The 16,606-nt window shown below is 46.8% G+C and overlaps 5 protein-coding genes across 5 annotated transcripts in view; 3 read left to right on the top strand and 2 right to left on the bottom strand.

Annotated features, from left to right (window-relative positions):
* The first annotated feature begins 171 nt into the window (after positions 1-171).
* tmem220 (transmembrane protein 220) lies at positions 172-2,872 on the top strand. The gene is made up of 6 exons (XM_027031886.2): positions 172-577; positions 669-698; positions 784-844; positions 944-1,067; positions 1,906-1,965; positions 2,326-2,872. The coding sequence occupies exons 1-6, from the start codon at positions 416-418 to the stop codon at positions 2,456-2,458; spliced, it is 570 nt and encodes a 189-aa protein (XP_026887687.1). The 5' UTR covers positions 172-415; the 3' UTR covers positions 2,459-2,872.
* Positions 2,873-3,197: 325 nt separating this feature from the next.
* On the top strand, positions 3,198-5,416 carry mrps7 (mitochondrial ribosomal protein S7). Its single transcript, XM_027031885.2, has 5 exons — positions 3,198-3,304; positions 3,516-3,698; positions 4,257-4,320; positions 4,447-4,614; positions 4,909-5,416. Exons 1-5 carry the CDS (start codon positions 3,261-3,263, stop codon positions 5,128-5,130), a joined length of 681 nt encoding a protein of 226 aa, XP_026887686.2. The 5' UTR covers positions 3,198-3,260; the 3' UTR covers positions 5,131-5,416.
* Positions 5,417-7,418: 2,002 nt separating this feature from the next.
* Positions 7,419-11,554, bottom strand: slc25a19 (solute carrier family 25 member 19). The gene is made up of 7 exons (XM_027031879.2): positions 11,294-11,554; positions 10,430-10,595; positions 9,677-9,832; positions 9,125-9,295; positions 8,686-8,860; positions 8,326-8,456; positions 7,419-7,870 (listed from the first exon to the last, which is right to left on the bottom strand). Exons 2-7 carry the CDS (start codon positions 10,559-10,561, stop codon positions 7,691-7,693), a joined length of 945 nt encoding a protein of 314 aa, XP_026887680.2. The 5' UTR covers positions 10,562-10,595; positions 11,294-11,554; the 3' UTR covers positions 7,419-7,690.
* Positions 11,555-11,803: 249 nt separating this feature from the next.
* Positions 11,804-14,847, top strand: jmjd8 (jumonji domain containing 8). The gene is made up of 9 exons (XM_027031882.2): positions 11,804-11,973; positions 12,115-12,204; positions 12,326-12,374; positions 12,565-12,661; positions 12,776-12,844; positions 12,927-13,046; positions 13,947-14,014; positions 14,089-14,223; positions 14,362-14,847. Exons 1-9 carry the CDS (start codon positions 11,888-11,890, stop codon positions 14,440-14,442), a joined length of 795 nt encoding a protein of 264 aa, XP_026887683.1. The 5' UTR covers positions 11,804-11,887; the 3' UTR covers positions 14,443-14,847.
* Positions 14,848-14,898: 51 nt separating this feature from the next.
* Positions 14,899-16,606, bottom strand: part of amdhd2 (amidohydrolase domain containing 2) — a 6,939-nt gene continuing 5,231 nt past the window's right edge. Inside the window, exons 9-12 of the mRNA XM_027031878.2 lie at positions 16,301-16,408; positions 15,946-16,014; positions 15,771-15,872; positions 14,899-15,458 (exon numbers count right to left, since the gene is read on the bottom strand). Of these exons, the coding sequence (XP_026887679.2) occupies positions 15,385-15,458; positions 15,771-15,872; positions 15,946-16,014; positions 16,301-16,408 (353 nt within the window). The 3' untranslated portion in view covers positions 14,899-15,384. The remainder of the gene's footprint in view (positions 15,459-15,770; positions 15,873-15,945; positions 16,015-16,300; positions 16,409-16,606) is intronic.

The following is a 16,606-nucleotide window of genomic DNA, read 5'->3' as shown; positions in this document are numbered from 1 at the left end:
CGGGCCGGACGGGTCGGTGACCTCGGAGGAGGAAGAGGAGGAGGAGAAGCGTTCCGTGGCAGACGCGAGACACCTACCGCACACCGCGCGAGCCTCCCTCGCGACCGACGTCACGCGGAGTCACGCCTCGAGCCTGCCGACTGATCCGCAGCTTTGGTTCAAAATAAAAGGACTCGACGCATATTCATTGCGACAGCTTATCAAATCCATTCCAGGTCAGGACACATTCGGCACAAAATAAATAAATACATAAACAAAACATATATTGGCCTTAGACAGTGTCGGCTCTAACAGAGCAGGGGAAAGAAAAATATAAAATCACCAAGCCAGCTCGTAATTATTGGAGGAGGAAAGCACGCAATCAGATAAAGTTAACGTGAGAGTTTGGGGGAGGCCGAACTCGCGCTAAAACTTCATGTCCCAGAATGCCGCGGTGGTAACACCGACATCCGGGTCCTCCTGGTGGTCTGCGGGGTCAGGGGTCCGTGCGTGTGCGATGGCGCAGCTCAGCTCGCCTCTCTGGCGCTTGTGCAACCTCGTCATGTCGGCGTTTTTCGCTTTAGCAACATACGTGCAGGCAAGCGACCCTCCTCTCACTTCCAGCCACATCTAACCAGTCGGTTTTCGCCCTGCCGCTCAGAGTAATTGATTCCCCGCCTGCTTTACAGATGAACGACCCCGACGCGGGCTTATGGATGGTGAGGTCGCGACCATGAGAAAACAGCCAGCCATGCGTACTCACTTTACTGTGGCCGTACGCCTCTCACCTTTGTTTTTGTACAGGTAGGCTATGCCATCCCAGCGGGGCTGTGCTTTTTAATCAGCTGCCGACCACAGATAACAGGTAGGGGTCTAAGAGACGGTAACCTAGTAGAACTACGCCACGCAGCGGTCAGCGTTTGCACCTGTTTAGTGTGTCGTCTGTGCGGGTGTTTTTCTGCAGAGACACTTCCATGGAGGAGAGTGGCTGATTTGCACGTCATGATGGCCACTGCCCTTGGGGCTATGCTGGGTTGGACGCTTTACAAAGATGGAGTTACACACATTTTCCACCAAGAGGAAGGAAGGTAGCATGCAACCCTGAGGAGGAGGAGGCCAATATGCATGGAGCAGACCAGATCAAATCAAAGTTTATTTGTCATATACATAGCCATGCATGGTACAACTAGCAGTGAAATACTGTGATGACTGTCTGCTCACATGAAACACTAAGAGTACTTAAGGATAGAATGTCTAAAGTGGTTAAGTGGTTGGGAGGTTGCTGGTTCGAGCTGTTACCAGGTTGCCGCTGTTGGCCATCTGAGCAAGGCCCTTGACCCTCAGTTGCTCCTGTCTAGCCGTCACTGGTGTTGATGGCGTGGCAGTCTGCAGTGGTATTCTGTACCTCTGTTCTACTGTGTTGTGTGTGTGTGTGTGTGTGTGTGTGTGTGTGAGGTAATGGTAGAGTCTTTTGTATGATGTGTGTCTGTGAGGCAGTGGAAGAGTCTGGTATATCGTGTGTGTGTGTGTGTGTGTGTGTGTGTGTGTGTGTGTGAGGTAGTCCTAATTGCTGCCTTGGTTTGGAGCCCGGGTGGCTTGGCTTGAAGGGTGCTTCCCTGCCCTCACCAAAGAGAACAGCCTGTTGTTGACAAAGCTGGGCACCAGCACCTCTTGTAGTAGATGGTCTGCAGGTCAGGAAGCCTAGTTATGCGCTCAGCTGAACACACCAACCCCTGGAAAGCAACCTGTCCTGTAGTGCACTAAACAGCTAGCGTAATTAGGAGTTTATGAAAGCATGTTTCATGCTGTCCAATCATACCACTCAAAGTTGTTTTAGACTTTTATTTTAACTGAAAGGTTCCCATCGCCCTGCTTAGACGTCTTCAGCAGTGTGAGATGAAATGATTTCTGTCTCATTGCTCACAGGGAGTTCTGTGGCCTCCTGCTCACTGTAGTCTGGCTGCTACTGTGTCGACGCTCTGGACGGTAAGTGATCCAGGCCCGTACAATGCGTACACATCACGCCATCTCTCAGCGTTTCGGTAGGAGCAGGTGTCTGCGCCAGCTGCTGTCTTAGATGTTCTGTTCATAGTCCCTGACGTCCCAGTCTGGGAGTTGGTCCTGAGTTTAAACTAAATGTGTGTAAATCACTGTTATGCTTCCAGTTAAACTTTATTAGCTCCTTGTTGGTACTGAGCTCCAGTACTTGCTGGACACAAAATTCCAGCATGGCTTTAAAGAAACAGCTCATGGACAACCCAGCATCCCAATATGGATAGGTACTCACATTTAGCAGGGTGATTAGTAGGATGTTCTTATCTCGTTTTCTCGTTATCTCGTTTTCAGAAGTGGCGTTGGGGGGTTGAGGCTGTGCACTGCTGCTGGAATCACCATGTTTCCCGTGGTAGCCTGGACCTACTACCACGTCAACAAGGAACTGAGGGCGGAGTGGCCGTCGCACTGTACAACCGCACTATAAACCATATGTCATGTTTAACTGCTCCTGGTGGGCTGCACCTATAGCCCATCCACCTTGTTTAATGTTCATGTCTGCAATTCTAAAAGCACTATATAAAAAAAAATAAAAATAAATAAATAAATATATATATATATATATATATATATATATATATATACACATATACACACACACACACACACATGGTGCTGTTAATTCTGTGAATGATTGATTGATTAGACTGAGAAGTGAATGGTATATATGTGAAAATATGGATGAGATCAGAGTACTCGTACATGCTAAATTACAATATATTTGAGGTATTACTGTTCGAAGAAAATCACTGTCTTTAATAACATGAATACATTACAATTTTTTCAGTTCCTTGCTTCTTCTGAACTTATTACATTAAACCCAACATTCCACCAACTGAAACCAGGATCTTTTTGAATGCCAAGCTTTTATGTCATAGCTGAAACACTGGTCCATAGCACAGGACAGTTTAATACTTCACCTCTACATTACATGTTTACCATGCACTAATGGAGGGTTGGGGCACTTCATTTTAAACAGGCAGCATTAGAAGTACCACAGCTGGGGTTCTTGACAAGGAGTGGGGTGCTTTGTTTTAAACAGGTAGCATTAAGGAATACCACAGCTGGGGTTCTTGGCAAGGGCTAGGGCACTTTATTTTGAACAGGCAGCATTAAGGTGTACCAGAGCTGGGGTCTTTGGCAAGGGGTGGGGTGCTTTATTTTGAACAGGCAGCATTAAGGAGTACCACAGCTGGGGTCCTTGACCAGCGCGTAGCACAGTTTTCAACATGGCTGCTACCATAGCCAGTCTCTTGAAACCTTGGACTCCGAGGTAAACAAAACATTGTAAATTTATGATGTAAATTAGTGATATTCGAAATACTCTTTTGAAAACTTAATCAAATTAAAATTAAAATGTGCGTACGGCAGTGGCATTGCAACGTCATTCTGTGAATGTTAGCGAGGCTAGCTACGGCGGCTAACCGGGGTCGTGCCTTGGGTCAGCAGTCTGCTATACTGAAATCTGTTGCTGTGTCCGCCAGGCTGTGTCCGGTGCGCTGGAGTCGTTATAACCCGTACTACCTGGAGCCGGAGCCTCGGAGGGAGGCGTACGCAGCCCCCGAGGCGGAGCTGACTCCGGAGGAGAGGGAGCTGAAGACCACCCGCTCCATCAAAGCGGCCCGGGCCAACGACAACAGCTCCCCGTACAACGACCCCATCATAAGGTGATCTCAGATCAGGGGTGTCGGAGTTTAAGTTAAAATAAATAAATAAAACAAGTACCGCCATGATTCTGGCATACAGTTGACAACTTTACCTGCTGGTTTGAGCTGATTTGCGAATCCAGGTGGTGGGAACAAAACGCGAGCAAAACCAGGCTTTATTGGCGAGGTTTGTTAGCACATACCAGGTGTTTGTCTTTGGACCGTAGTATATATTGAGAGAGGAGTTGTCCTTCATCAGCTTTGCAAGCAATGTTTCTCTCTGTCTCTATTCACATCATTTTACCACTTACTCTTTGAAGGTGGGCGGTAAATAATTAAAAAACCTTTATATATAAAGTATGTGGTTAAATAAAAATACATGTGCCACAATAAAACAGTAGAGTACATGATGCAGCAGCCAGAGAAGTAACGGATATCAAGTCTGGTTGTTCATGCTGATAATAGCTGGGGGGATCCCACTCTTCCCCAGACGCACAATGCTGATCTACTTCCAGGTCCAATTTGAATATTTTGGTTTCATACTTCTTTTTTTCTTTTTTCTTTTTTTTTTTCCAACAGCAAATTCATCAACATGATGATGCAGGATGGCAATAAAATCCTGGCGAGAGAAATAATGACTCAGGTAAGGAACACAGCCTGAGCAGCTCACATAGGCATCGCAGTCCAGTCCTAAAGGGTCATACTGGGGTTTCCATGTTCGCACTCCTGAGCTCACAGAGGGCTCTGATTGGCTGTTCTCACACACTAGACGCTGGAGGCGATAAAGAGGAAGCAGGTGGAGAAGTACCACAGTGGCCCAGCAGCGGAGCGTGAGGGCATCGAGTGCAACCCCTACGCCATCTTTCACCAGGCCATCGAGAACTGCAGGCCCGTCATCGGCCTGACCAGCGTCCAGAAGGGTGGGAGGTCCTACCAGGTTGGTGTCATGGGCAGGCCTTGGTCTTCACTGTCTCTTTTAAGAAAAGCTTGTACTGCAGTGTAGTAGTGGTAAAAACATCAGCTATTGGGCCTGTCTGGGGGTTTGAAACCCAATGAAGTCTTTGTGTAGCAGGTATTGTTGCTGCATGTTGGTTTCCATGTGATTTAAACTCTCCTGCACACGGAGACCCTGCTGATCTAGCTGGATTTCAGATACCTGAAGTCCAGGCCTTGATTAAGTCAGCAGAGCGTCACTGTTGCCGCTCTAATGACGCAGTCCCTCACCACTCAGGTTCCCATTTCCCTGACGGACAGCCGCCGCCGCTTCTTGGCCATGAAGTGGATGATTACGGAGTGTCGGGATAACAAACACCGGCGCACGCACATGTACGAGAAGCTCTCACAGGAGCTGCTGGCTGCCTTCGCCAATGAGGGCAACGTCATCAAACGCAAACATGACTTTCACAAGATGGCCGAAGCCAACAGAGCCTACGCGCACTTCCGCTGGTGGTAGCGGAAGAGCCGCGGGCGTACTCCATGCTCGGCATGCCTTTTCACACGAAGTGGCCGTGTGTTTGTGGACTGTTGCATAAATGTGGGAGGACACAGGACTTCTCGAGTCGTGTTTAGTTCCTGGGGGCTCTGAGGTGAACCCCTAAGTTTGGCTGTTAAGTACATTAAACTTAAGCCAAATTGAACTTTCTTGACTACTCAACCCTGGAATCGTAAGTCATCCTAAAGTCTGTTCAGTGTAATAATGTCTTTCTGTTAGAACCAATTTAATAAATGTTGAACAGTCACGCTTCTCTAGTTTTATACTTCTTGAGAGAAAAAGTTGGTGAAACCTACCTTATCTTCTTTGGTGCAGCATGGTGGCTTGGTGGTTAGCAGGATTGCCTGTCAGCACTAGCGTCTAGGGTTCGAGTTCCTATCAGTGGAGTTTCCATGTTCTCTGGGTCTGTGTGGGATTCCTGTGGGGTGTCTGGTTTCCTCCCACTTGGCTGGATACTCTAAATTGTCCTGTATGAATGGGACCTGTGTGTAAGTGTATATGTAGATGTGTGTGAATGTGTGCATGTATGTCCAGTGATGGTTGGTGCTCTGTCCTGCTCTTAACCTCCTCCCCTACCTCTGCACCCGGTGCACTCCCCCAGGGGGCTGTGGTCTCTGACTGATAGTCCGCTGTGTGCAAATTGTCTGCCGCTTCTCATCTGTGAGTATTTGTAAAGTTTGTAAAATTATAATACTACAAAAATATTTTAAGTATACCTCATAATTCAAATGACTTTGGCATCAACTTAAAGAAACATTGAGCAATTGGTATTGTTGACCTAGTGAGCACCATCAAGATTCAACCATGCATTGTACTTCTAACACATGTAAACTTAAGACTATTGCTCCTTTATATTTGCAGACACCGTGCTCTCCTGATGAGTTAGAATAATCCTATCACCAATTCTCTATAAGGAAATAAAGTTTCTGTACAATTTGTGCAATGCAGGTCTTGTCATTACTTGCTATCCTGTGTCACCAATTACAGATGATTCATACAGGATACAGGGAAACGTATGTATAAGGAAATAGAAAGATTCTGTACAGGTTCTGTCAGTGAATAGAGAGAGCTGTCTGAATAAATAGATAAATATGTTCTGGGTACTATAAGGAAATTATGTAATTCCCACTACTCAAAACATGTGACTCAAATGTCACATGGATGCTGCATATACACTGTACAATTGTTTTTAGTATTATAGCATTATTATTTTTGAAATAATGGAGCAGAGACTTCCCTGTTTCAAACACAGTGGAGAGAAAAAACAACTTTATACACAACTCTTGTTTTATTGTTTTGGTAAAAAATAATTTTACAAATATCTGAAGAAAGAAGCTACTTCTTGCACGCACACACACACGCACACACACACACACACACACACACACCTGTACATATAAACAGAAACACAATTCTCTCTGTACTGAATGGATAAATAATCTCTGAACCATATTTATACAGTAACAAAACGTCTTTTAAAACAAAGATTTATAGATTTAGATTTATACTGACGCTACTAAAAAGGCAGTGGTTTTTTTTTCCCTTTGTTAAAGATGATAAAAAATATCACTTGTTTAATTTTCAGTAAATCAGGGCTGTAAGGTTCAAAACACATATTTGGTGATAACCAATGGCCATTGAGAACCAGTGGCCAATGAGATTAAAAAAAGACTGAATTTGTGACCCCTAAAGTGGAGTACTGGGACATGACCCTTTAGAGAGCCTAATGACCTAACACACACAGCAATCCAAATGACAGGTAACTGCTGTGGATTTCACAGGTGAACCAAATAAATATTTTAAAATGTATTTCAGAGACATGACACAGAAAGATACAAAAACTAATGTTAAATATTGAAGCAACCACATATTTAAGCGATAAAACACTGTAGAAAAAGCACTCTGAGGTACCCGTGTCTGTGCATATAAAGTGGACAGATAATTGACCACCTTATATGCTGTAAAAGTCTCTTAAAATGATAAATATTGCATCTAAAAACATGGATAAGTTTCAGAGCCGGAGAGTGGATCACGGACGAATACCTGCACGTGTTTTCACAAGACCCCACCCAAGCATCAACATTCTACTCAATCTTTCAGACTCTCCCTGACGACACAGACCAGCTCCAAGACATTCAAATAAAAGAAGAGTCTTATCAAAGTGCAGCGCAGCCAACCAAAGCTGCCGTGACTGGATGCGAATGAAAATTCATGTTGTCATGGTAACTGACTGAGTTAGCCACCAGAGATCACTTAAGTCACTTTTAATCAGCATAGGATGACGTGGGGCAGAGAAGACGTGACTTCTAGTGAAGTCACTACAACAATACATCCAGTCGGAGGAGTTCATACACACTTTGACTCATCTCCATACAAAATACACGATTCCTACTTATACACAAGTGCCCTAACACACCCGACACACACTGCTGTATTACGTTCTATTCATCCCAACAGCGGCTTCCAAATCGTCTTCTCCTGTGCCGTCTTCTTCAGCCTCTGCTCCAATCCATCGCTCTGCTCACTGGCTCCCCTTCAGGCTGGTGATGGTGCTGACGAAGAACTCGTACCAGAAGAAGGTGAAGCCCGTGGACAGAGATGCTTTCAGCAGGCTGGGTGAGAGGCCCTTAAAGAATCCGCGGAGTCCTTCCTCTCTGGCTATCCGCACCATGCAGTCTACAAAGCCATGGTACGTCCGAACCTGCAGGGGGCGCCACCACACCATGGCATCACGCGCGCGCACACACACAGTACTGGACCTGCCTGCTAAGGGGCTTTCTTGACATCTCTGCTGTTACTCTCCTGATGAGAACGCACCACGGTCCACCACAAGTCGACTGCTTCGTGTTGCACCATGGGACTAGTGACAAGCTATTGTTTTGTGTCTATTTCACCATAGCTTACGTGGAATGAACCAAACTGGGTTTGGACCGGACCGGATCAGATCAAACTTGATTTTTAAGGATTACCTGCTCTGAGTGTGAGGACTGAACCAGAAACACCTCACTGAACTCTCACTTTCAAAGTAAGAATTCTGTAAAATGTTCTAGTTCCAAAAGCATTGCATGTGACCGACGTGTGAGCCGTAAGCTCTACCTGTCCTGCAGGGCGTAACTGAGCAGCAGAGGCGAGTCAGGTGCGCTGTGAGTGGCATACCTGTCCAAAGGAGAGCCTGGCCTCTTCAAAGCCCCCCACCTGCAGTCTCTTCTTGAAGAGGTCGCAGGGGTAGGTCATGGTCTTGCTGATGACCCCAGCGATGCTGCCACTGAGCAGGCTCTGCAGGCCACCTGCAGGGGGACCGGCACTCATTTATGACCTGATCACTGCCCTGCTGGCGTGGTCACGTTGACTCCCACGGCCTCGGCGGACCACGGGACAACACAGGTCCACTATCCAGTCCTTTGGGAGGCCCTGCCAGTCAACATATTTACCCTGCCCCGCCTCCCAGCACACCTGGGCCAGCCATGCAGGCCCGAGAAGCTCTGCTCTGAAACTGCCCTCTCTGCTGGTGCTGACCTTTCCATGTGCCGCTGTCGCTGTCCAGCAATGTTTTAAGAATGTTGTAGAAGAAGAACTGGAGGCCAGCGTAAGGGAACACGGCCACCAGAGTGGGGGTAAGGCCTCTGTAGAAGGTGAGCGCCCCTTCCTTGCAGTACATGGTGTACACAGCATGACGGAGGTTCCGGTACACCTGGTCACGCCGAGACAGCCACATCAGCACGTAACATTAGCATGTTTGTATGAACATGCAGAAGTGTTAATGATAGACTACTCGCACTTTTGTTCCAAATCCAGCAAAATATCCACTGATTTATTTGTGTTTGTCATTTATTTATAGATTTATTTTACAAAAGACAGATCACAACAAGATCTGCAGCCTAATTCATGTAATCAGTGCTTGAAGGCTATAAGCACCTTGTATGTATGTGTGTGTGTGTATGTGTGTGGCCGGTACCTTGGGTTCCCCCTGAGCAGCGAAGCGTGTGCGGAGTGTGTCGAACGGCTGGCAGGCAACCGTTGCCGAGCAGGCTGCGATGCCACCGCACAAAAAGTGCACACCAGGCGTCTGGCAGTTGTAGGACTGGCTCTTATGAACCAGCTCAGTCAGAGCCTCGAACGTGGCAAACTGCACACAACAACATCAGCAGGGAAAAGGGTGAGTAGTGGCACCAGTCAGAGACCTCTGCCAGCTGAGAACGCAGAAGAGAACGCTGGGGTATCTGTTTAAAGAGTTAGGAACTTTACTCAAGGAAGGCAGCACCATGAGACAGACAGCGAGCGAGAGAGAGAGTGAGAGAAACAGAGAGGAAGAGAGGACTCGTTCAGACTTTTATCCACATTTCAGCCAACACAAACACTAACCAGTTTAACCCAGAATGGGTCAACACACACTAACACCATGTAACCTAAACTGACTCTCCTTCACCATCAGTCATTCATTTCTTCATGCAAGACAACACAGGAGCAGCATGTGGGCCCCAGCGTGAGCCGTGAGTGCCGGCGTTACCTGAACGGCTCCGTAGAGAACGGACAGCAGCTGGGCAGGAACGTGACCCTTCCACAGAGAAGCCGGCCCTTCCTCAGCCAGGATGCAGCGGAATGCCTGCACCACACCGGAGTACTTCCCCTGTGGCTTCCAGGAGGACACCTGCTCAATCTGCAGCTACAGAGCCCGCAAACACAAGATGAACACCAGCAGAAATAAACACCAGCAAACAGAACAGAGATAACCACGAAAATATTCAGAATACAAGTGATGAGCAAACACAGCAGGTGTTGAAAGTAAGAAAGACTGCAACAAATCAACAAAGCTGCAATGCTGAAATCCTGAAAGGCTGAGCCACTCCGTGCCGGCGTGGGCATGGTGCTGTTTGTGTGAAATCGCCCATACATTCCTCATAAAGCGAGTCATGCCTCGGCCACACTCACTCTTTCCACACTCAGCAAAGGCTTATTTACAATTTACAGAAGCGTCTGTAGTCAGTTTTATGGTTTTATGTTAGGTCAAGTCTTTGGCTTAATTCCGTACAGCTCGAAGCGTTCATGTTAAATGTGCTCTGTGTATAAAATTTACTTATTAACTTCTGTTCCTTCGGTTTACAGAAGCCTACAGTGTGAGCAATGGACGGTGTAAAACTTTCACTTGAGAATGGCTACCGTAACAGTCATGTGAACCCCGGTCCCCGTGATAAACTGATTTCTTATTTTTCCTGTTTCCACTGAGGTTTTACTCAGTTTCCTCACTTTTTTCTGGCCCTACCTGAAACCTGATCTTGACCACGTCCAGAGGGCTGATGAGTGCTCGTGTCACCATGCCGGCCGCTGACCCGGCCAGGGCCGCCTCCTCCGGGGTGAGAGCTTCGCTCCTAGAGGCCGGGTCATACCCCACCATCCCGCGTCAGTTCAGCTCGATAACGGCGCTCCACCTAACAGCACAGAAAACAGACGCACACGGGACACACATACCCTTTTACCTTCAGAATATAAATGATTGGATGTGTAGTGTGAATATTAGGTTGCAGGCATACAAACTTAACAATGCTCGGAACTTAAAGTCAGCTTATTTCCCTCTGTAATAATATTTCTCTCTTGCTTTTCACAGCAATCCAACGGGTCTTGCTCGACACCCCAAACATAACTTACGCTACCTAGCTAGCCAGCTAATATAATTATATAATTGAACAATATGGGTATTTAGTGTAAAACCATCTATCTATACATTTGCCCAACTATCACAGTATCCACGTTTCACAGTTAGCAGGGAAGAACAGTAGTGAGGACTTGTAACTAGCTCATTAGTAAGCTAGTCATATAGACATGTATCTCACACGCGAGGGACATACCGGCCGATCTACCCACGTCATAACCGTCCTGACACGCGTTCTACCCACGTCATAATAACCTTCCTGACACGCGTTCTACTCACGTCATAACAACCTTCCTGACACGCGTTCTACTCACGTCATAACAACCTTCCTGACACGCGTTCTACCCACGTCATAATAACCTTCCTGACACGCGTTCTACTCACGTCATAATAACCTTCCTGACACGCGTTCTACTCACGTCATAATAACCTTCCTGACACGCTTTCGCGGACGTAAACAAACTTAACCGATCCTACCTTAATCACGCGGGTCACGGGCACGGGGATAGAAACGTCTCCCTCGCGAATGAGCTTCCGCTGCTACGGCATATATTAAGAGGAGAAATAAAGAGTAAAGAAACCCCGGAGAGTGAGGCTATAACCCGGAGAGTGAGGCTATACCCCGGAGAGTGAGGCTATAACCCTGAGAGTGAGTATACAACCCCGGAGAGTGAGGCTATAACCCCACAGTGGTATGTAACCTCTCAGCTCCGCCACACTACCACGCACATGCCGAAAACCCGCCCACAGCCGGCTCTGTGCGTCCCTATTCGCTTCCGCCAGTCTCCGCTCTCTGGGTCCGCCCGGAATATTGGTTCCTATCACTAAAGTACCGAATGACAAATGGATTGACACAAACGGTTTCGTTTTCGTTTCATATTTGCTGTTACCGGTTGGGTTTAGGAAACCAAACATTTCAAACTGTGGCACACATAACGATTAAGAGAATGTTGTAACAGTTCCCGCCCTAAACCTGACGTGGCCGCCGTTCATTGGCCACTGAACACCTGACCCCGGGAAGTCTCGTCAGTGTTCAGGACCTGCTCACCTGTCTGATTGCCAGGAGCGCACATGGACTGCTTTGACCCTTTCATCTTTTTCCTTCTTCTGATTCGCTTGCAGGCTTCAGGTCAAGCGCCCGGGGACAACGGCGGGTGGTAAGGTTGTGCAACAAGCCCTCGCTTTATTGGACTGTCTCGCAGCAGCTCAGTACTCCGCACCGTTGCATGCTGGAGGCATCTGTGTGTGTTTCCGCGTTATACCGGCGTTAAAGACGCCATAACCGTGCTTCGTTCCAGGGGACTGGAGTCTAGTCTTAGTGATGAAGGACGATGCAACGTGGACATCCGAGATGTGAATTCAATCACACACGCAGAGTTTATACACGAGTAAGTCGGTCCATCGGTCCAGCCATCTACCTAAGTTCCAACATACCATCTGCCAGAGCTAACCCGCATTAACATGCGTGATCTATGGAATCCTGTATGTGCGTGTGTTTTCCTTTGACAGATATGCCTACACTAAGCCTGTGATACTAAGAGACATCACAGATAATGCAGTAAGACATGGTCTTTTCCTAACACAAGTTTTGTTGTAACATGGTTGTAACCCATATGGTGTCTCTGCTATGACCAGATGCTTGTATAGTTCTAAGCCTGGTAGCTGTGTCCATCTTAATGGACACCTTCACTTATATGATCAGTGTGTGTTCTACATTCAGCATGATGTTTTGTGATGGGTGTTTTCAGAAGTTCCGCTTGTTGTGTACCAAGACCAACTTACTGAGGGAGTATAGCGATAAAAGAGTTCGACTGAGTACTGCCAACACACACTCGTACAGGAAAGGTGCACAACATGCTATTCACCTACTACTATACATGAACACAGACACCAGCATTTTTGAAACACACTTGTACACATCCTTACCATACTGACTGCTATTGTAACCTCTGTCTGTAGTGGATGTGCAGTTTAAAGATTTTGTTAAGTTCCTGTTGAATCCTCAGTCAGAAGATACTTTGGGCAGTGGTAAGTACCAGCACCTGGTCTCTCTCTCACTCCTACATACGCACACACACACACACACACTACTAAACTATCTATGTTCCAGATACACTGTACTTCTTTGGGGACAATAACTTCACTGAGTGGCACTCTCTGTTTGAGAAGTACAAAGCTCCACCTTACCATCTACCTTACACAAGCCCAGCATACAGCTTTGGCATCGCAGGTACACATCCACACACCCACATGTGTACATAAACACGTGGCCACCTCTCCTATTTATTCTGCTGAGGTGTTTTAGTCTCTGGTATGGCTAACAGGTGTATAAAATCACAGTCATACAATCTCCATAGACCAGCACTGGTAGCACACCGAGCATGAGGTCAGTATGCACAAGGTCAAGCGTTGGCTGGAGTGAAGCACACCAATGCTAGACTCTAGAAGAGTGGAAGTGTGTTTGTGTTCTCTGGACTGATCCATCACATTTGACTATCTGGCAGTCTGATGGAGGATCCCACCTACTGGAATGCACAATGTGGATGAAGGATCATGGTCTGTGGCTGTTTTTCCTGGATTAGGGTGGATCCCTTGGTTACAGTGAAGGGAAACGTTAATGCCACAGCATACCAAGACATTTTAGACAATTACATGCTTTGCACTTTATGGCAAGATTTTAGGGAAGACCTTCCCAGCTCCAGCCTGACTGTATCCTTGTGCACATAGCGAGGTCCATGAAAACACGGTTGAGTTTAGTGTGGAGGAACTCCAGCAGCCAGCATTGAACCCTGACCAACCCCACTGAACACCTTTGGGATGATGTAGAATGTCGATGCTGAGCCAGGCCTTCCTGTCCAAATTCGGTGTCTGACCTCACAAATGCACCTTGGAACAAATGGACACAAATCTCCCCCCAAACACACACACACTGGAGTCTTGTGGAAACCAGAATAATGGAGGCTGTTGCTAGAAAAGGTGGGGGGACCAACTCCACGTTAGCGCCAGTGGTTTTGAATGGGACGTCCACCAAGCTCAAAGAAGTGTTATGGTCTGGTGTTGCATCTAACTCTAGAAGAATCTGCTGATTAGACACAGCTGGTTCTCCTGTTCTGTACTCCCTCTCTCGCAGGTCCAGGTACAGGAGTACCGTTCCACTGGCATGGTCCTGGATACTCAGAAGTCATCTATGGTCGAAAGGTGTGTGATTGCACCTTTTAATAAGCAGCCATGGGGCGAAAAAAATGCTGTATTAAGCTGTGTGTGTGTTACAGCGGTGGTTCCTCTACCCTCCTGATGAGGCTCCGGAGTTCCACCCCAACCACACCACTTTGTCCTGGGTCACACACTCCTATCCCAACCTGGAGCTTTGGAACAGACCACTGGAGTGTACCATCAGACCGGGGGAGGTAATTACCCACGCAGCCAAAGCCATTCAACACAAAATATTCACTTACATATTTTCATTCTCAGATGTAGAGATATATATTTTAGATATACTTCTATATATGGATTTTGATTAATTAAAATGTGTGTCTCTCTATTAGGTACTGTATTTCCCTGACCGCTGGTGGCATGCTACTTTGAATCTGGATACTAGTGTTTTCATTTCCACTTTCCTGGGCTGACTGATGACCACCACTTGCAGCTCCTTGCTCGTTCCTAGAGGACCAATCAGAGACCCTCATTCACTAACATTATTCCTAGAGGACCAATCAGAGCGCCTCATTCACTGACATCAAGCAAAGACCAATGAGATCAACCACGTGACCCGGTGGACCAATCGTGTACCAGAGTTCTCCACATAAAGCACCCCCCCTTCACACTGGAGCCATGCAGCCAATATGGCTGCATTGCTGATGCCCCTAGTAGATGCTTTTAAGAATCTACTCCTTTTACAGTGACATTTCAACAGCAGAAGAACAGAGAGCAATATTAACCGTGGTTGTTCTTGGTCTAACCCCAGGTGGCCATGACGACACATGGAATAAAAATCAGTTTTACCAATAAAGATTGTGCTTTTCTTAAAACCACAAAAGCTGTGGGTCCTTCTGAACAGGGTGAGAAGAATGAGAGCGAGGACGTAACCCAACAGCGTTTATTCAACCCCACACCGCGAGAAGGCGGTGGTGCTCAGTTGCGGAGAACGCACTGTTATGTATACAAAACGGTTCAAAGGTCAGCTGAGGGAACATGTTTGCACCTGTTGTGTAAACAAGGGACATTGTTGTGTGACAGACGTTTGACAAAAAAAACAAAAACAAAAAACTTTCAGCTATGGAAGAATGAGAAGAGGGGGTCACCTTTAACATAGCTACAGGTGGGGGGAAAGTGTCACAAACAAGGCACCATGTCATGAGCATGACAGTGACCACATCTCTGGTGTTTATATTTTAATGCTAATCTACTGCTCTAGATCCTGAGCGTGCACACACACTCCCACCGTGGATGTGAATATTTTGATGGGTGTGTGTGTGCGCATGTTTTTAGTACAAAAACAGTCAAGTAAGATTTCCTCTGATTGCATTCTGGAGAGGTCTGTCCAAACGCACAGCAGTCCATGAGTGATGTCACTTCCTCCATACCAGGTGACCCGCGATGTAGGTCTCTCTGACTGTTAGTGTGTCATCCAGTATCACAAAATCTAAATGCAGACATAGCCCTTCCAGTTAAACAATTGCATATGATTGCAGTCACACAAGCCAACATTTATGTATGTGTCACTGCATCATCTACTATAATCGTGTATCTGGGGCAGTGGTAGCTCGGGGGTTACGGTGCTTGACTTGTAATTGGAAGGTTGCTGGTTCAAGCCCCACCCCTGTCAAGTTGCCACTGTTGGGCCCTTAACCCTCAAGTACTCAGTCATAATTGTAAGTCGCTTTGGATAAAAGTATCAGCTAAATTGTATATATGTGTGTGCATGTGTGTGTGTGCGCGTGAGAGAAAGAGACACCTGCGTCTGTGCCGTAGTCCAGTGTTCCCTTCCTGTGGCTGATCCCAAGTAGCTGAGCAGGATGAAGAGAAGCAGCTTCCAGTGCTTCCTCCACCGTACAGCCTTTACACACACACACACAGCTGTTATTACCTCCAAACACACACACAGCTTGTTTGAAGTGTCACACACACACCTGAAACTTGTCTGAAGTGTCTCACACACATGTCCATGGTAGCGATGCTGCCACTCAGAGTGGTTGTTCCTAAAGTGACACATACAAGTGGTTTTGCATATCAGCGCTATTTAATGTGTTCTTTACCAGCTGTTATTAATCTGTATTTAATCTGTAATAGCACACACCAGACTGCTTTAAAGTGTTAAAGGACTCTACTGCAGCTCCTCCCTCACAACCAAAATAATGTTTAATTTATACAGCACCTTCCTCAAACTCAAGGTCACTTTACTACAACAATGCAGACGAAAAAAATACATTAACACACATGAATTAACAAACATGAACGTATCAACAGTGTGAGTGTGTAACTAACCTGCCACACAGGCATGGAGTCCTTCAATGTGAATGTCTTGCTGTCCCAGAGTGTGTCGGCCCGCAGGGAGTCCCATGGCTGGGACAGCGTCAGTGACCAACACCAGTCCTAAACACGGCAAACACGGAACACGATACCAACGCTTATATCCTGTAAAGTGTGTGTGTGTGTGCGCGCTCGTGCATGTATGCGTGTGTGTGTGTGTGTGCGTGTACCTGCTGGGTGAGCGCGATGTGCGATACGCAGGGCTGCGGGGTGTGTGTGTGTGTGTGTGTGTGTGTGTGTGTGTGTGCGTGCGTGTGTGTG

Source organism: Electrophorus electricus, chromosome 4 (assembly GCF_013358815.1).
Source record: "Electrophorus electricus isolate fEleEle1 chromosome 4, fEleEle1.pri, whole genome shotgun sequence".
Taxonomy (NCBI): domain Eukaryota; kingdom Metazoa; phylum Chordata; class Actinopteri; order Gymnotiformes; family Gymnotidae; genus Electrophorus; species Electrophorus electricus.
This window is presented reverse-complemented; position numbering and strand designations above follow the sequence as displayed.